The 20456-nt window shown below is 40.5% G+C and overlaps 2 protein-coding genes across 5 annotated transcripts in view; both read right to left on the reverse strand.

The window, feature by feature from the left end:
- Positions 1 to 897: 897 nt before the first annotated feature.
- mlf1 (myeloid leukemia factor 1) lies at positions 898 to 15494 on the reverse strand. 3 transcript variants are annotated; one of them, XM_086035254.1, is made up of 9 exons: positions 15022 to 15494; positions 13338 to 13488; positions 10346 to 10441; positions 8150 to 8185; positions 4842 to 4925; positions 4631 to 4759; positions 3397 to 3556; positions 3175 to 3313; positions 898 to 1777 (listed from the first exon to the last, which is right to left on the reverse strand). In XM_086035254.1, the coding sequence occupies exons 1-9, from the start codon at positions 15069 to 15071 to the stop codon at positions 1720 to 1722; spliced, it is 903 nt and encodes a 300-aa protein (XP_085891380.1). In that variant the 5' UTR covers positions 15072 to 15494; the 3' UTR covers positions 898 to 1719. The 3 variants fall into 3 exon arrangements, with proteins under 3 accessions (XP_085891380.1, XP_085891381.1, XP_085891383.1); XM_086035255.1 differs by lacking the exon at positions 8150 to 8185 and having other exon boundaries at positions 15022 to 15237; XM_086035257.1 differs by lacking the exons at positions 8150 to 8185; positions 10346 to 10441 and having other exon boundaries at positions 15022 to 15214.
- Positions 15495 to 16885: 1391 nt separating this feature from the next.
- Positions 16886 to 20456, reverse strand: part of rsrc1 (arginine/serine-rich coiled-coil 1) — a 155462-nt gene continuing 151891 nt past the window's right edge. For both annotated transcript variants that reach the window (XM_086035252.1, XM_086035253.1), the window contains exons 9-10: positions 19373 to 19477; positions 16886 to 17150 (exon numbers count right to left, since the gene is read on the reverse strand). In XM_086035252.1, the coding sequence (XP_085891378.1) occupies positions 17058 to 17150; positions 19373 to 19477 (198 nt within the window). In that variant the 3' untranslated portion in view covers positions 16886 to 17057. The remainder of the gene's footprint in view (positions 17151 to 19372; positions 19478 to 20456) is intronic.

Here is a 20456-nt window from a genome sequence, read left to right on the forward strand (position 1 = left end):
CACTTAAACTTCTGTACTGGTCTGGTATCTCCCATAGTTGTGTCCTCCTGTCTTGAATTACGTATTCTTACCTATATTTTGATTGATTCATTTAAAACAGACAATAGTGATTTTAGGTCGTTTCATTACCTTACATGTTTCGGCGTGTTACAAAGGGGAGTGCAGTCTCTCTGATCAAAGTCTCTCTGATGAAGGCGAAAGTAACACGCCGAAACATGTAAGGTAATGAAACGACCTAAAAATCACTATTGTCTGTTATAAATGAATCAATCAAAATCTAAAGAATACAAGATTAATTTAATACAACTGCTACGTATTCTTACGTTGTGTTTCAATATGGCCAGTAGGTGGTGCCAAATGTGTACTTATCAAGTAGTTTTTGTTGTACAGTATTTTGAATATTGAACCCTTTCCCCAATGTGTGCTCAGGTTTGTCAAATCCATGTCCAGAAAGTAAAAACACTGCCACAGTTTGGCTTTAGCCACAGGTGCTTCTCTTCAACCGGCAACTCCTTTACCTGGTTGAGAAGCACGTGTCCTGCCAAATATAGGTAATTCTGCACGGAGAAAAACACTACACGCTTCATCATTTTTCTCTATTTGGATTCACTTTATTTTTGTCAAAGTTTTTGTGTAGATGTATTATTTTTATGATGACCTTTTTGACTCACATTTTCCCATGTCTTTTATAACATGTTTGGTCTCATTTGTTACATCCGCAAAAAACAAAAATGGCATTTGAATAGGGGTGTGCAGACTTTTTATATCCATTGTGTACTGTATTTACAAAGGGGGAGAGCGACTGAATATTCTGTCATGGCCAGGTGCCGAATAGTAGTATTTGTGGGTATGACGTTTCAGATCAAGTGCTTAGATCCCAAATTATCTGTCGACGCATTTTGGTGGAGACATTTTTTATTTTTTGATGCTAAATGTATATTCAAAAATATACACAACACTTGCAAATGGCATTACTGAGCTCGGATGAAAAATGAACAATACAAAAAGGGAAACAAATGTTTCTTTGTACAATGATTACAGCAGACACGACATTTTAGGTACTCGACAAGATACATTTGACCTATTCTAAGCGCATTAGTAGCTCCTAAGTCAGTCACTCAAGTTGTTACGGCCCTACAGTGACAATTTAAGTGGAATTCCTTTTTCAGCATCCATCCCATCAGCAAGTCAATCAGACAGTAGTGTCTTATATGGGCTAAGAGTGAAAAAATAAAAATAAAAAAACTCTATACGCTGTCTTGTCTGCCTGATCAAACTGCCCCTGTGGTAGTGTCCACACATTTTTCTTCTGCTGGCACTTCCTGTACATTTCTCACTTATCTCTTTGGTGGACACCAATTGGTCCACTCGTTCAGAAACCAGCCAACACTTCACGGTTATCCTGTTATTTGCAACGCTTCACTCCCTGACTTCCTCAATCGACTATGCCATTGCGACCAAAGTGGGAGATGTGACCGTTAATATGGAGTGAGATGGGAGCAGAAGCAGCACCTTAAACGTCAAGTTGCCACCCATAAACTGTGCAACACTAACAAACCTTGAGAAACTGTGACAATACAAAGTCCAAGTGTGTATGTTTCAATTCATGGGTCAGCTCCATCTGATTTAGTCATGGGGATGATACCATTCAGTGTGTGTGTGTGCGATTGTATTGTGAGCCATGGAGACTTGCAAAGAAGATGATGATGATGATGATTTCTACTGATTTGTCGAGTTGGAAGCTTTCAGGATACTCTTAGTTTTGGACTTGGGTTCTCTGTGGAAGACAACAAAACACATTAATAAACAAAGCCATTGGTCTGAGTTTTCTTTTTTTGTTGTTGATTATAGTAGATGCCCTGCAACTGGCTGGCAACCAGATCAGGGTTCAGAGTGTAGTTCGCCTTTCACCCAAAGTCAGCTGGAATAGGCTCCAGCATCCCGTCCCCCAACCCCACGACCCTGTACTGTTGAAAATGACACATGATTATAGTGGAACCTCCAAATCCAACTGGGATAGGCTCCATCACCTTTGACTCTAATGACGACAAGTCCAAAAGAAAATATAGTAGATGTTCTCTTTGCCATCATTGGTAAACCTCCCAAAAAAGAAAGTACAAGCTCAAACATTCGACGCCTTCATCATCACTCATGGCAAGGTTGACATTTTTTCATCAATTTTTGAGGTATATTTTTCCAGAGATTTTTGGTTGAACTTCAAATGTTGACTCACATACAGTAAGAACAAACTAAATAGTAATAATAAGTCTTTGATTTATGCAGAGGATAAATACAGACATACATGTGAGTAAGGGGTTTAAATTACCGCAACACCGATGCTAGTTTTGTGAGCCTGTCCAAAGCGTTGTGAATCGTGTGTTAGCCTTAAGATACTAGACTTCCATAAGACAAAGCAATATTGTTTGGTTAAATATGTGTACGTCTCTTTGTTTTGTTTAATTTTTAAGTAGACTTCAACTGCGAGTGGCAATAAACAGCTTGAAGCCTCTTTCTTAAAGAAGTGCTCACAAAGCCCTGCTTGTTGTGAAGTTTCCTGCCACCATGTATGGCAACTAAACATTTTTGTTGCGACAGCTCTTATGATGGCTCGTCTCTTGAAAAACGCATATATCGGGTCAAATAAATGGAGGTACTACTGTATTAACCAGAGGTGGGCATTTTATTATTTTCTGGTCTGTCATTCGTCAGCAGACTGGGTACCCGTCCGTCATCCCGTCTATTTTTCAAGCCGAACTAAACTGTAATCGTGTGTCGGTTAGTCCGTCATGCTATTTTAACTGTGCTTAAGGCAGTAAACATCAAAGCCAGTTTGTCAATCATCAATCCGTACAATTAAAAAAAAAAGTCCAACAGATGAAAAATTGAAAAATCCATCCATCCATTATCTGGCCCGATTTGTTTAAAATGGTAAATGGAGTGCACTATGTACATCATAACGTAATGGAGTTAACCAGGTTCGTGATGATTACACAGACGGACGAAAATCAACCTCCGTCTGTCTGTGCTTAGTCGTCTTTTTTTTTTTTTTTTTTAAAGTTTTCCATCTATCACCTAATGTCAGCAAAACGGGCATCCATCAGTGATGGCTAGATGGACCGGTCCGTCAGTCCAACGGAATGCCCACCTCTGGTATTAACCTGTGCTTCTACTGACCTGTGGGTCCGCTCAGGTGCAGCTAAAGGTGCCTGCTGACCTCTGCGACGTCGGGATGGCTCCAGCTGAGCCATGGAGCTAGACGGCTTAAACTTGGACAACTCCTGCTGCCACTCCTTGTCAAAGGACTGTGCTTCAGCTAAGAGAGAACGGCCATGAAGAGAAGGACAAGCAAAATCAATGCAATGCCATGCATGACACTGATAAAACTCATTAACCCACATTCATCCATATTCTGGAAGTCTTGTGTAAACTCCTTATCTCCTGTTTTCTTGTTCAGTTTCTTCTCAACGACGTGTCCTCTGTCTTGGATGTGGTGACCGATGGCCATCTTCTCCAAACCACTTTCAGAGTCTTTCAAGGCTTTCACAGTCTCCTTCATCTGCACATGAATAAGCATATTGATAGTTTAAAAATTGTTCAAAACAGATAGCTACTGTATATGTTATTTGATTTTTTTTTTCTAATGGCACACCAAGGAAGAAAAAAACTCATTTGGATTAGAGCCGTACTGTACATTTTCACAGCTAATCACCTCATGCAGGCACAATGGTTTTGTCGTTAAGATTCATGTTGTAGTCACTAAGAAATTAAAGGCTATCTTTCTCTGCAAATGTGGAAAAAAATCGTTGGTACCCCTGTTCTAAGGAAAAAACACATTGGTCACAGAAATAACTTGAATCTGACAAATGAACCATAGGTCAAAAGCAATGTGATTTTCATTGGTTAATATTTGGGTTTATATTGATAAACTGTATTTTTTACTTTTGTCAGATTCAATGTTATTGCTGTGGCCATTTGGGCTTTTTCTTCCATTAACAGACGGGCACCAACAATTTTGTCCATGTGTATAGTATTATCCAAATATGGAAATATTTTCCTTTTCCTTGGTCAGTGTCATCCTGCTTACTAACAAGTGATGGAAACCTAACCGCCTTGGCAGCGGTAAGAACTCAAGGAAGGGTAATTAGGGCCTCACTGATAAAAAAACAAACACTTGAGACCAAAGTCATAATCGTTTGAGATTAATGTCAATCTGTATCTTTTAAGAAAAAGTGGTATATTTTGAGATTGAAGTCGTACATTTTCGACCAAAACGTTTATATTCTCAAGAGGTTTTTAAAGATTTACATTATAATATTACAACGATAAAGTTGTATTGACTCCGAATGCAGTTTGTCACCAAGATGAGAGCCAGTCAAAACCAACCAAGCATGCTATTTCCTTAAAAAATACAGTCTAAATTCATTGACCACAAGTCAGCACATCTTCAGTCTCAGACGGTATCAGGAATTCTGCTTTTACAAAGACCACTGTTTTGATTGCTACTACCAGAGAAGCATCAATAAGTTGACTGAATACAGCTAGATAAACAAAAGTTAAGTTGAGAGTTTAATGACCCAATCAGCCGGTCCTACATGAGAGGGTCAACATATGCCTGTGGTGATGCACTTACACCTCCTGGGGCCCGGCGTGTCGACGACGAGGCCTGGAAGACCTTTGGGGGGTCGTTTCCAACCTTGGAATACGTCATGACTGACGAGGAGCTGAATGAGTGCGTGTTTGCGTCTGTAGACAAGTTCTCCTACACACAAACACAAATGAACACAGTTCTACTTGCACTGCGAATGTAAGAGGCACAAAAACAGTTTTGGGTGTGAACTCACAAAGTTTTTGTACATCCCATCCATGCTGCTCCTCATGTTGGTCATGATGCTGTCGAACATGCCGAAAGGGCTCGTGGAGGCGTCCTGCACAAACACACAAGGTACAAAGAATAGTCACCGCGGCTGGAAGCTTATGCTTGGATGCCACCTGCTCTCAAGGCATTAGCAGCTCATGAACAACTCATATACAAGCAAAACATGCGTCAGGTTCGGCGTGCCATATGCGTCATCCGTGTTACATCCATTAAAGTGGGACATTCACCACACTGTGACCTATTAACGTTCACGCAAACCACGGCAACGTAAACCGCATGCAAACAATTATTTCTTTTTGGCTTGGACCACTGGCATCGTAAGTATAGAATTGTGTACGGTAATTAAACTTAACAGCGGTAATTAAACTTAACACTAAAATTGTCAGGCCGTATTTATTTGAAGACGTGATGCTGTCGAGTTCTGTTTGCGATTTTGCGTTGACTGTTGTTTGTATTTCATGCAGTGACTTTTCACATAATTGCACCCGATCATCACTGGCTCCTGGTTGAAAAGACATCATCTTAACTTCTAAGTTTGAATCTCACTCAGTCACAACATAATATTGACGTGATTGTTTTTTCATTGATCATTATACATGAAAAAAGTATATTTACACCTGTAGGAGTTAAATGAACATTAACTAAGAGTATATAGTGTATATTTCATGAGTTTTAGTCGCAGGTCATAATTGGCATGTGCCGCGGTTCCCTCGCCTCTGCGTCGTACCTTTTGCCAGTTTACAGTGTTCACATTTGACACGTTCACACAATATTCAGAAACACGGCCAACATTGTGGATTATTTGTTAGCAGTTCTGAGGTTTGGGTTTCAAATCTCAGCTCAGGCCTTCATGCACAGAATTTGCATGTTTTCCTCATGCTCGTTTTTCTGCAGCTACTTTGGCTTCTTACAGTCCAAAACATGCATTTTAGGTTGACTTAAGACTAAAGAAAATCTAATTGATAGGTGCAGAAAGACTGAAGTGCTGTCTTTATAACAGTTTATAACACCAGATTTGCATTGTGTTCAGATTTGTATGTCTATGGACAACACCACAATTTGGATTTAAGTGAGGTGCTAGCAAAACAAACACAATTGTTTGCATTATTCGACCATTGTTCAATAACTGTTCAAGAATCAAGCAATTTGTTTGGTTGTGAAAATAAATGGAGTATGTGAACATCAAAAAATATAGGGTGTCTAAAAAAAAAAGACCATACATTTCCTTTCTGTTTCATTCCAGGTATTATTTGGACAGATGCGAACACTTGTGCTCATCAGCATTTGACAGCACAGGCTTGCATTTGCCTCCCTGACTGCAATTTAGCGCATTTTGGGGACGGAGGAGAAGTTTTTTAAAAAGGACGGACTACGCAAGGACCGAAGTGGGTTTTTGTCCATCCCTGTCATCATCCCTAACCGGATCAAGTACCGAATGACGTGTTGCGTTCTTTTAAAAAGAAAGACCACTGTTCCTTTCTACAATACCACAGAGCTGATGACTGATGAAATATAAAGACGGAAGGCCTTAAAAAGGTTGAGGACGGACGGTGTCGGAGAACGATTATTTTTACGAATAAGGACGGAGGGACGATGACGGAAGTGTGCCAAGGTTGCGGATAGAGCATGGGCCGTCAAAATAAGGTAAGTGCCCATCTCTGCAATTTATGCTATCATGGCAAGTTCCTATAAACAGGATCGGTGCTAAACAAGCAGCGCAATGGAAAAGACATGTTCACCAGGATCATGTACCTTAACCTATTAAGGACCGACTTTCTACCCTTAAAGCCCGGAGCGCTGTTGTGTCTTTCTACCCTTTAAGCCTGGAGAACATATATGTCATTTTCTTTTTTTTTAAACCAATTTTTGTTCTCTAAACCAATGAAATATATCAGAATATACACGTGAGGGTATCGTGAGCCCGCAGAGGTTGTTCTGGAATTCTTTCGAGTCATAATGGCGGGCGACATCGATAGCGGGAGCTTTGAAATGAGTAAGGGCAGTGATATAGACGATGGGCTTGTGGACTTTGAACCACTAAAGCCAGTCGAAGGTGATATATAGTTAAGATATGTTTGTAGACAATGACAATATCGACGTCTTTGTAACAAAATAGAGGATGGTAATTACCACAACATTTTTTTTAATTAAAAGTACTTTAAGAAACAATAAAATAAAAATGAAATAAATAAATTAAGCACAAATAGCACAAAATTTCAGCCCCTGTACTTTTTTTGACTGAAAAGTCTCTCACAGGCTGCAGACAGCGAATAACAAAATAAATGCGGCTTTTGAGAGAGAGAGAGAGAGAAAGAGAGAAAGAAAAAGAGAAAGCGAGAGAGAGAGCGAGAGAGAGAGACGTACGTACGCGGAGGGGATTTAAGTAACGGGTTAAATGTATCCTAATGTAGCGGAGTAAGAGTAGTTTCTTCTTCACAAATCTACTCAAGTGAAAGTAAAAAGTATTGTGATTTAAAACTACTTCTAGAAGTACACAATTTCCCCAAACTTACTCAAATAAATGTAATGGAGTAAATGTAACTCGTTGCTAGCCACCTCTGGGGGAGGGTGACATGTTTCTGGGTTCAAAGGGATTATAGATATGAAAGACCGAAAGAGAGTCGCTGCTTGCTGTGTAAACAGTCAGCTTTGTAATGGAGAATAAAGTGGCATGCTGCTACCACCAATATGGATGAAAAACCAAACTTCGAGAGCAGGCGTTCGTGCAAAGCCTGGGAAAGTCTATCCAGAGGGCTCCACCGGAACTCGGCAGGCTTCCGCTGTATCAAGCTTTTGTGGATGCCGAGTTACAAGATACACTTTCCCTGGCTTTATGCGAACGCCCGCTCAAGGAATTTGGTGTTTTCAACCACGGTGCAAATAGGACGCCTCTCGCTGTGTTGTTTATCACAAATTTTATATGTTGTTTTTCACGTTGGAGTAGTTTGTTTTTCACGTTGGAGTAGTGTAACGGCCATGAAGCGTCTAAAACTTGGCACAGAACTGCAGTCGAGGACAGAAAAAACACTCATTTGGCAAGCCATAAGGCACGGAAACGACTTATAAAAACTGCAAAGCTTATTAAGCTGTTGGCCTCACATCTGTCCGAATGATACCTGAAAGTAACTATATATAAAAAAAGAAGCAAGAGTGACTTTTTGGACACAAGTTTGGGTTACTTTGATGAGTACTAGACTAGAGGAAGCGTTAAGAGGATGCATTCGACAAAAATAGATTAACAGTTGAACATTACTTGAAGAGCAATCTACTGACCGTTCTGTCAAAGGGCAACAATGAGCGACTGAGGTCCTGAAAGTTGAAAAAATTATATGAAAAATAAGCATAGACTTTTAGGCACAATATAGAACATATGAGAAGACACAAAGTGGAGTTTTTGCAGGGAATCTGCTGGTTTACCTGAGAAATTGATCATTCTGATACATGCAAGTTTATAATTATGGAAGTTGAAGCCTTGCGTGTTGACGACAGGAAGACGGGGCTTCATCGAGAACAAAACTGCCGGTGTTTATGACTCCGCAGCTCTGCATTAGCATCTTGGCATCTATCGCTATGCATGTGTGTGTTATGCGCAGGGGCCACAATCTGCGTGGTGTTGAATGACTTGTGTTCCATGTGTAATTGGGTCGCATTGCCAGAGATTAGCGCGGGCTTTAACGCTGAAACTGAGCTTCATTCTGGGAAGGCTACGCAGGGGCTGAAGAGTCCAAGGCTGCTCTGCTCCGCTCGCTCAGCTCTTTCCCAAAAGGTCAAGCTGATGTAAATAAAACACTCCTGCTCACTATCTGGCAGGCCAATTTTATCCCACGGTGGCATCTTTGGATAAATAAATGCCACTTCCATTTGTGACTTGTTTATATTTAGACCTGACTGCCTTTGAGCAGAAGAGCGTGAGGGTACAAGATAAGGAACGTGTTGTTAAGGCTCCAAAGGTCACTGCATTGTACTGAGAGTTTTGTTTGAATATTTTGGCTGTTCACATTTTTATCAACACCTTCCACTATGCTACAGTCACGTGCTAATCACAAATACAGTCATACAGTAAAAAATATATATCTCTTATCTAAATATCTCAAACAAATAGAAAATCTGAATTATTCTAAGACTCAAAAACAGCACCATGTGACTGTACATTTATAAACAAGCATGCCCAGAGGATGAAAAGTGATATGAAGCAGTGAGCGGCTTCCCTCAGGAGACAGCAGGGAAATGTGAACACTCTTTGCTAAGTTAACTCCATGAAAGGTAATTGGACAGAAGTACTTTTCCCTCTGGGAATCTAATGTGTTGCAAACTAGATAAAAAAAAAAAAATACAGATAAAAAACAGACAAATACTCAAGTGTATTATGTGGCCAACGTGTTCCAGCATGATTTGCTTCGCAACCAGAATGTGAAGGACTAACGTCTCTTGAATACGAGAAAATTATGCCTTGGTTTCAGAATTTAAAGCAAAATACGATGAATTAAAAATCGTGACACTGAAGCAAAGTTGCACCAATCTCGATGAACGAGAGGAAGCCTCAGTTTTGAGAGGTATCTTTGAACAATATCTTGGATTTCTATGTACGTCAAATGAAATCCAACACTATATCGTTAGTGTATGTTTTTTGGCAGACAGGCATGGAAGAGGGTCACGCCCAGCTTGTCTATGATATTGAGGTTTGTAAAACCACTGTAACAACTATACGATCCTATAGGGTCTGACATTACCGGTAGCCCGATATTTATAACATGACATTAATAAATTGTTACATTTCATCCCAAATATGTTGGGTTTTTGTGGAGTTCATGTAGTGAATGATGAACACTGTAAAAAAGCCACTGATGTTTAACTCGAGACATGCGGTGAGTCAGCATCACACATAGCGTGTCTCGTTGTATTATGTGTAATGAAATAATTATGATGGAATCAAAATACCTTTTATCGTGTTGTTTTTGTTTTTCTTTTATAGTTTGTGGTGTCACAAAAGCAAAAAATATTAGTGTTGAAGTCAACGTTCTGCTTAACGTAGTTTTTCTTTTTTCTTTTTACAAACCAAAAAAAATGTTTTCGCACGTTTTGGTCAGAAAACATCCCATGTTCTACTGCTGATTACCACAGAAGGCAAGGCGGTCAAATTAAACCTCTAGTCTACTCTTTTGGTGGGTTTGGTGGGTAAAGATCAGTCAAAATGCTCAAAAACAGCTGTCAGTAAATGAGTAAACTGTATTAAGAATGTTTTAAATAAGATTTGAACACACTTAACTGTTACACAACCTTTGTGGCTTCTTTTTTACCACCATATACAAAAACACTGCCTTAGATATTTTGAAGTGACTAGACGATGGCTCTTTTACGCTTTGAGGTTCCTAATATTTTCTGCTATTTGTTCAATTACCAAATTGTTTTATTTCAGTGACATTGGATTTTGAGTTTTATTGTATTGAGGGGGCAACACGTCTGCCTCACAGTTCTGAAGTTGGGAGTTCGCATCGCTTGGCTGCGGGCTTCCTGTGGGGAGTTTGCGTGTTCTCCTCGTGCTTGAGTGGCTTTTCTCCGGGTACTCTGGCACAATCCAAAAACATGCACGTTAGGTTCATTGAAAACTTAAACCATAAGTGTGAATAGGTGTCAGAAACATTTTAACACCCAACTGCATGTTTTTCAATCAGTCATGTCAAGCTGCGACACATTTCAATGAAATGTGACCTTCCACAGCAAAATGAGTCACAGTGACCCATATTTCAAAAATGAGGTTTTGGCATAATCAAAGAGATTGATCTCATCTACACTATTCATTAGATCAGTATTACTCATTATATAATTATTGTCATTTTTATTCACAGTGGCGTGCACAGACATTTTGGGGGGCAAGTGCTCCAGGAAAAAAAAGGGACTTCTGCACACATGGAATACTTTATTGACAATTCCGAACATCCTGGCATTTCACGATGCACCACGCCTTAGTCGGTGAAAACAATCCACTGTATTGTATCGCTTTTGCCTGTGACTAGCATATAAAGCTTGCAGAAAATTATGCCTAGAGGTTGTTGTGCAGTTGGATAGTCCAACCATAACATGATGGAAACGAAATTATCATTCCATATTACTGTGTGGATCCTGACAGAGAAAGTGGGTAAACAGAGTGAAGAGGGTGGAACTAGACTTTCCGGAATGGAAGCTAACCAAGAATGCAGTGCTTTGTAGTGAGCAATTCTTAAATGGTAGGAATCGTTCTCAAGTGTGATAAAATGCACTGTATCCTTCCTAGATATTTTAGGTTTTTACCAGCTTGAATCATTATCTATATAAATGTCATACAAGAGTTTGTTTTCACTGACTTGACCACCATCTTGACTTGTGACGTCCTTTTGACATAGGTCTGGAAATGTCAATAGAAGACGTTTGGTATTGATAGGGAGTCAACTCAAACATTTTTTTTGACGAATATGTTCTATGCAAGCCCACTAGTTGAAACAAGGCATTCTGTTAAATATTGCGTTTGTGGAATAAGAGTTAATCCACACGTTTTTAGGCATCTCCTGGGGGCGGCCATTTTGTCACTTCTGTCGACTGAAAATGACATCACAACTGCTCAGGCTGAGGTAACGACCAACCACGGCTCACCTGTTTTCTGAAGCTGAGCCATGATTGGACGTTACCTGAGCCCAGTTATCTTGACTGACTGTTCGATTTCTTCATTGAATTGTATTTGTATTGATTACTACAATTGCTCCTTACTTACTAATGCACGGACCACCGAGAGCTTTGGGTAGAGGGGCAAGTGCTTCAGCATCACCTGAAGTTTATCTGTACACGCCACTGATTATTCACCATATGAATAGGTAGGTATGACACTCCCTTTGAGCTGCGTGACTACAATGATGCTAAGATGGGAGGGTTAAATCATGAATTCCATGTGTGTGGACGCCCGGCAAGAAGACAAAAAAGGCAAGGATGCCAGTACATTGTGCTGCATAAAGTTGGAAACAATGCTGTAAGGGAACTGGGAGTAACCTTTCACTGGTAAAAATATGTTTTTATTGGCATGTTTTCAAACGATAAAAAATGATTGCACATGCACTGGCGTTAAAGAACTAAACGTCATGAAAATCGGTTGGTAAATGAGCAAGTTACGACTTACGAGCAAAATATGATGTGGATATCTGCACCCCATGCAAACCAAAAGGATCAAACCAAATGTTTGGATAGCTGCGGTTCAGTCACTGAGGTCATTAGCGCAGGACGCATTATCAAGTTAATGGCAGCAGGCTGCAGTAATTAAGAGGCATCGAGTTGCTGCCTATTGAGGCCAAGCTTGTAATGAAAGTCATTATCAAGGATAAATATGCAGGCCTCCATGGTATGGAGGGATTAAACCCGTTCACATGCTTGTCCTGATTCGAGGGAAGGTTAACGGGTACAAAACTTGAGTCCCCCTTTTTTCCAAGTAGCGGCGTCCAATTCTGTTTGGTACAGCAACAGCTATTTTTTTTTTTAGATCTCAAAGTGATAGAACTTAAATCTGGGGTGTCAAACTCATTTTTGTCGCAGGCTACATCATACTTTTGGCTTCCTAAAGAGGGCCGTTATGACTGGGAATCCTAATTTATGATCACCTAATATTACATTTAAACAAATCTGTTTTGAAATTAGACCAGCAAAGACTGTTTGTTCAAATTTTACGTAGTACATGATGTACTGTATTCCCATCTGCTGGTTCATGTACCCCAAGATTGAAAAATATCAAATATTTTAAAACTGCATGACACGCATAGAGTGATTTATCAAGATGGAGGTCAGTCATCTATTTAGCACAGTAGTTGCAATTGTTTTCACACTTTTATTATAGCAATGTAAGTATACAATGTAAGTAGTTTAAAAAGCTCTCATGTCGCAGCCTTGTATACCACCGTTGTGAAGCAGAATGAAATCCAGTTCGAGTGGAAAAAAAGCGAATGACAGAAGACGGAAGGGTACCCACCCTGCAGACGGATGACGAATAATGGACGCTCAATTTTTAGTAAAATGCCAGCTTACACTTTCATTTCACACTTGTGTTAAGAATGTTCAAATGTTACTTATGAAAGGTTTGATGACGGTGACAGTTTGAGCTTGGAACAAGTTGCCGGCACCGATATGAAATTGTTTGATGACAGTGACAGTTTGAGTTTGGAACAAGTTCAGTCACTTTTGAGACTGTTGTACTTGCAAGAAACTATAATGTGCCAGTGAAACAATGGCCTATAAATAGTGCTGCTCTGGGCGACAGATATAACGCTTGGAGAGGCCAAGGGTGTTGTTGACCTTCTTCTAAACCAGACACTATCATAGCCTAATGCCTGTCTGTGCGAGTGTTGCTCCTCTTAAGCCTCCATACTTTAATTTCTTGAGAACACAACTAATGAGGCTTGCACATGTGGATTGGATCGGTTCCTATACGTCACGGTCATGTTCTTACCCTGTGTTCGCCCCTCAGTGCTGGAGGCTCCGCCGCACTGTGGCCACGACTTCTCCCGTCCGTGATGCTGGGCATGAAGGGTCCACCAAATGGCTCAGAGAAGCTCCGCATCATCTGGCGCATGTGATCCCGGTGTGCTCGGAATGGATCTCTACGCAGGGTATGATGATTAAAAGTTGCTTAAAACATTGCCTGTACGGTTGAAAAAAGGTGCTGACTCTTGTGGTATTCATTTCCATTTCCATGAGTTCATGTGAGAGCTTGAAGGTTCCACTGCATGTACTTTGTAATTCCCAACAGTCAAGGCAGGGTTGTCTAAACTTTGTCGTCCGAGGGCCGCATACACAAAAATGGAGGGTTGACATCCTTTACCTTTAATTTTTTTAAATGGGAAGTCAACTCAAACATATTTTTTCAAGAATATGTTCTATGCAGGCACACTAATTGAAACAAGGCATTCTGATTAATATTGTGTTTGTGGAATAAGAGTTAATCCACCCGTTTTTGTCCATCTCAGGGGGCGGCCATTTTGTCACTTCTGTCGACTGAGAATGACATCACAATTGCTCAGGTAACGAACAATCATGGCTCAGCTTCAGAAAACAGGTGAGCCATGATTGGTCGTTACCTGAGCCTGAGCAGTTGTGATGTCATTTTCAGTCGACAGAAGTGACAAAACGGCTGCCCCCACGAGATAGCTAAAAACGGGTGGATTAACTCATATTCCACAAAATCAACATTAATCAGAATGCCTTGTTTCAACTAGTGGGCCTGCATAGAACATATTCTTGAAAAAAAACATGTTTGAGTTGACCTCCCATTTAAAGCCTTAGTCATCAAACAAGTGTGTATTGATTATAGACTGATTATATTTTGAAACCTGCTACATCACAGTTATCTTGTTAGCCACTTTAACATAATGCACAATTTGAACATTAACATGACACATGTACACGAATAACGGTTTGAAAACAAACATTTCTAAATGATTAAATGAAAGGTATCGTAATAAAAAGTTAAATACAACTGACTTGTACTTAAATATCCCTTACTGGATTAAAACTGCTACGATAACATTATGCATTTCGAAAGTTTAATTCTGTGTAAAACTACAGGGAGCCCACGTATTCGTATCACTCTGCGAATCGGTGGTATAGGCTTTTTCAGGATTTGGGGGTGGGATTTGTCCCTGTATTCCATTAGATACGCCATGCAGTGAGCACCAGCACATCTCCACATTCAGAACAGAAACAAGAGTAATTGGTTTAAGATGGCAATTCTTAAAAATTATATTTCAGCATCATTTACGTTATGTAGTTACAAACTGGACCTTGATATGAAGGAGAAAGTGGAGCAAACCATTTAACCTGCTAAAGTTAATCCTGGCCAGAGTGATACGAGAATCACTCAAAAGAGTTCAACTACTCGGAACCAACGAATACCGCGAGAACTCAAGTTTGCAGGCAAGGTTACAATCCATTCCCCATGAGTGAATTCACCAAGGCGTTTTGTTAATAGATCCTTTGCGTCTCGGTCTCACACATGACAGAGACTGAGAGATGACAGAGACTGAGAGAAATCCTCCCACATTCTATTTTTTACACTTTAAAAATATTCTAGATTTGAACCCCCATTCCAGGAGTATCAAACAAACTCTCTTAAATTGTTGTGGCCAATAACTTACGAGAAGAAGGGGTCGTCGTCAATGTCCCCGACATTGTCGCGTCTGAACATCTCGAGGAAAAAATCGTAAAAGAAAAGAAAATAATGAACTAATAAAACAAACGGTTCAAATCAACATAATAGTCCGTGTACGCCACAGGTGCAGCGGGCTCGATTACAGTCACTGCAAAAAGACTAGGGGTGATTTAGGACCCAGGGCATTCAACCACGTGACGGGATCCTGTCCTCCGATTGGCTGATTTAGACTACTTGCGTCCACGAGACTGTTGTGTCGACCAGGGTTGTCATGACGACGGCGTTCTCGAAGTTTCTTGTAATAAAGTCCTACATTTCACTCACTTTTATGCTCGTCATCGTTAAGTGACTGTAACACAGTGACTTGCATACCAGCGTGCGAGGATCAAATAACATTAAGACGCAAAGTTAACGCGGTGGTTTAGGTGTGCTCGATCTTCCTTTCGAGCATGCTTGTACAGTATTTAGGACTTCATTACCACTCTGGCTATTTGGAGGCGATGTCGGGGAGACAAAGTGTCCCACGCTGGGTATAGATTTACCATTTGGAATGCTCCATAAATAGGCCCGGCTCTGATTCTCTCCACTGCTATAAGTTGTCACTCATAATTAAAATGCAGCCGTGAATGAACACGAGTTACAGCTGCATCAAGTCCAGTCTACAAGGTAACAGTTAATAAGAAAAAGAAGAGATAGTTTTCAAGCAGCGTTGTTATTAACTAAATTGTTTACATAGGACAACTCATGCTACACTGGATATGAAGTCCACACATCCCCGTTCAAAAGTCACAAGAGACAGATAATTTCAAATTTCAAAACTTGGCACTATCAAAAGTGGCCTACAACCTGTAGAACTCAATTGAAAAAATAAATAAAAATAAAATAAAAATAACAAGTTTGATCTTAACCGCAAACAAACCAGTCTTTGTAGTCATATGTTGCAAAACAAGCCATTATCGTAGAAAGCTTCCACAGCATCAGCGGGATCTCGCTGAAATCTAAGGTATCAGTCAGGAGAAGGACACAAAAGACTTTTCAAGGCATTAATCCCTTGTAACCAGCAAAGACGGTTGTTATGAAGTGGAGAAAATACCAAGAATTGGACATCCCTTTAAAATTGCTGAAAAGACCAGAAGAAAACTGTCCAGGGAGAATGATAAGACTGAGAGCAACACTGAATGAGCTGCAGTAATTTCTGAAAAGTGCTGGCTATTTTGTACACGTCACAACAATCTCTGATCTCATTCAAAGGAAAAAAATACACACTTGAAACAGCCCAAACGTAAGTGGGAAAATGTGCTATGGCCGCGTGAGACCAAAGTTGAATTTATTTTTGACATAATTGCAAAAGGTATTTTTAGGGCAAACACAACACTGCTCATTGCCAAAAGAATACTATACTGACAGTGAATATGGTGATAGCAGCATCATATTGTGGGTTTGTTTTCCTTCAGCTGCAAATGTGGCCTTAGTCAAGGTGGAGGGAATTAGAAACAGTTCCAGCAGTCAGTGTTAGCACAAAAACGTTCTGGCTTCGGCTATAAAGCACACACACAAAAAGTCAGGAAAAGCCTACTAGAACATCAAAATGTTGTTTGGAGTTAATCTACTTTATATGGTAGTGCGCGCATTTGTGCAACCACATTATCTCAGTTCATTTTTACTTTCCATCATGAGACCTTTGGGGGGGGTCTTTTTTCTTTAATAAAAATGGCGTGTGAAAAAGGCTGCATAGCTTGTACATCTACTGTACAACTAACACGGTAAAGTAAATCCTGTCATCTTTTGTGAAAGCGTTACTTTTTCTTGACAAGGGCATACTAACACAACAGCGAAACCAGAATCACATCAGAGTTTTAATCTACTTTAATTCTGAGTTGATTTTATTGTCACAAGGTTTCATTCAAGCAGATACAATAAAAATGAAGCAACAATTCTGTGTCACCGTGAAGAATGCGAACAAGAAGCAGAGCCGCAACAAAGGTATCCTGAGAATAGGACGGATCTCCTGACGTTCGCTGGTTAGGACACAGGACTTCCCATGAGCCTCTCCTGGCGAAGTGAAATAAGCCTGTTGAGCCACAACTCCTCAGCTTTCTCTTTGTCCATGAACAGCTGTGTGGGACAGGACACAGAGCACATTTTAATTATTCACGGTGCACTGTATGGTGACGACAGTTACTACATCAATGATGGCCACAAGATTTTTTTTCGTCAACTCAACCAGTCGAGGCATACTGAGTCTCGGTTCTGTCTGAAGTTGCCTTTGAGGGAGTTTTCCCTTGCCTTTGACGCTTTTTTGTGGGGTTTGGGTTAAATGTGAGGAGCTTGGGTCTGAGAGGAACTCAAAACTGTAAATACAATTGACTGGACACTTTGACACAAGACATTGATTCGCCACACGTAACATTCAACACTTTAGGTCAGTTTAATAAAATAACGGAAACACGGGTTTATGTTCAGGTTTGTTATGTTTTATCATCCAGATTAAACAAAATACCTTCACATCTTAAATACAATGAACAGTTTGTGCGACTATGCCAGAATTGTAATTATTCAAAAAGATATAGTCCAGATCAGGGCTGTGTAAAATTTGGTTGAAAAACGACAGATTTCTGACCTCACATTTGCGCCATTCATTTGCAGTCTGGAGACGGAGGGTGACCGTCTGCTCTGCAGGTTACCTCAAAGTCTCCATGACAGACAAACAGACAAATACCGGGTACTGCAGATTGACAGAAAGACAGGTAGCTCGATGGGAAGACAGGTATCAGGGGTTGAACCAATTAGTCGACTTGACTACTCCGATCGGCCAATTTACAGAGGATTTTTGACTCGCCTCTCTGCTGCCATTGCCATACTGCAATATACGTGTATGGCAAAAAAAAGTTGGTTGTGGAAGAGCAAAGCGGATAGCCTGCGAGCTTTGGCTATTACGTCCACCGCTAACTGCAAAAGATTTATACCAGTGGAAATGGAAATCCATCCAAGTCACCATAATGTTATGTCTAATTATGCACAAACAACTGCGCGTTAATAAAAACGTACTTCATCATAGACGCTAGGTGGGACAGCACACACCAACAATGCAACACTGCTGAAAAAAATCTCAGTCACCTCATCGGTTAGTCGACTTAGACTTGACTTTCATCACATTATAGTTGAACTCTTTAGCTGTTTGACCACAAATGGATAGATACTTTTTTTGATAACGTGAGGGAAATTCAATACAGACACAGACTGAATGGAATGAAGTAGAGTTTTTTTCTCCCTCAAAATTGTAGCCTTGGCGATTTGAAATTTGCATTCTACTGAAGAAGGCCTACAAAGGCTTACATTTTTTCAACTGGCCATGTTAAAATAAAGGCCTTTAAATTCAGAATCACTTTGAGTGCCTCAGGTTCTTGTTTTTTGAAGTCCTGCGCTGATCCCTCGACTGGAGAGCACCAAAAAGATACTTTTTGAGAAAACTCAACGCATCCGAGAAACACTCCCGTTTGCTTTGACTGTTTGCATTCTACTACTTTGCGATGTCGATTTGAATTCCACAAATTGTTCAGCCCTAATTACAGTAGAACCCACTGCTGCACATTGTGATACGTCAAGCGCTTATTAGGAAGTAAAACCTTGAAACTGAAGCATTGTGTATTGATTGATTTAGTGTGTTATTGTACCTGTGTGTGTGTGTGTGTGTGTGTGTGTGTGTGTGTTATCATGCAGATTGGAGAGCAACGTGTCAATCCTTCACTCCCAATCCGACGCTGCTTTTTTTTAACTGTGTTATTTTGTTTGACACTGTTGAACGCTTGTCAATTGGCCCTGCGCTGGTGTCACAGTGCTAATGTGTGTGTGTGTGTGTGTGTGTGTGTGTGTGTGTGTGTGTATGGTGACACGATGTGGGCTGGGCTAATGTGAGTCATCTGTTCTAATTGGGAGCGGAGCTGAGGCCGGGGCCCGCCTGGGGCATATTGGTACCATACATCAGCCTGTCGCAGGGCCTTGTGTGTGTGTGTGTGTGTATATATATGTGTGGGGGGGTTATCTGCATACGTCAGGTCATAACTTAGTTTGCCCACTGGAGATAAATGAGTGGGGAGCCCCGGGGAGCATTAGTGCAGTTGAAAGTTTTCTTTCTCGTTTGTCATCATTTCTCTGCAGAGGAGGTGATTGGAGGAGGATATGCAGAGCGCGCGTATACACACGCTAAGGGTCCTATGCCACTCGAAGTATCATGCTACTCGTAGTATTTTACTCGCACGATGTGTGGTCAAAGAGGATTTGAGAGTGCCCGATTGGGACGGAATGTGCCGTGAGGGGTTGTCACGGTGACCACTCACAGCGGGATGAGCCAAAGTGTCGCTGTCGTTATAGACGATGGACAGGGGAAAAGTGAGGTCCGCGTAGTCCGCCGAGTCCGACTCCTGCTTCACCACAGGCTCAGTCTGACAAGAAAAACATAAATGGTTGAGGGAACAAATAAATCAAAACCACTTCTCCATACTACTGCACATATAAAAATATGATTGGAATGAATATGCATTGTTATTCTAATTCAATGAAGGTTTGGAGAATGTAGAGAACTAGAAACTCAGAACTTGATTCAACATAGCCTTGAGGATGAGAAGTGTTAAAGAGTCAAGAGTCAACCCAACCGTTTTTTTTTTTTCAATAATAGGTTCTATGCAGGCCATTAGTTGGAAGAAGGCATTCTGATGAATATCGGGTTTGTGGAATACAAGTTAAGCAGCAAAATCCACCCCTTTTTAGCCATCTCAGGGGGTGGCTATTTTGTCACTTCTGTCAACTGAAAATGACATCAGAGTTGTTTAGGGCTCAGGTAACCAATCACAGCTTACCTGTTTTCTAAAGCTGAGCCATGATTGATATCTTGAAAAAAAAAAAGTGTTTGGGTTGATTTGCTCTTGAACAATAATGCCGCATTAAGACATTGGGAACGTGAGTGGCAGAAGCACAGTGAGTGATGATGATAATAATGTTGATATGAACATATTACGCCAACACACATATTTTTTAGTCTAATACGGTGCAATGAACCTTTCATTGCCAGTCAACATGTATACACGTATTTGTCGCATTGTTTTTTGTTGTTGTTGACTTTTTGTGTTGCGTCACCACTTTAGTTTTCATGTTTGTGATTCACATTGCTTCACCGGTGTGTTGCTGTAATCAGCATTTTTGGGGGGTTAATTAAGAGGTTTCTAAATACATTATATCATTTAATTTCTGAAAGTCTGTAAAGACTGTGACTACGTAGAACTTGATAGTGGAGATATGGCATTAAAACAGACCGCCCACCCCCCAATTTCGGCTTCCTGATTTTATTTGGGGGTCATGGCCAAAGCAGTGCCCAAACCTGTAATATAATGAATAATACATGTTAGCGTTCACAATAACAGTCCC

Source organism: Filicampus tigris, chromosome 7 (genome assembly GCF_054856515.1).
Source record: "Filicampus tigris isolate MCC_2025a chromosome 7, RoL_Ftig_1.0, whole genome shotgun sequence".
Classification (NCBI taxonomy): Eukaryota; Metazoa; Chordata; class Actinopteri; order Syngnathiformes; family Syngnathidae; genus Filicampus; species Filicampus tigris.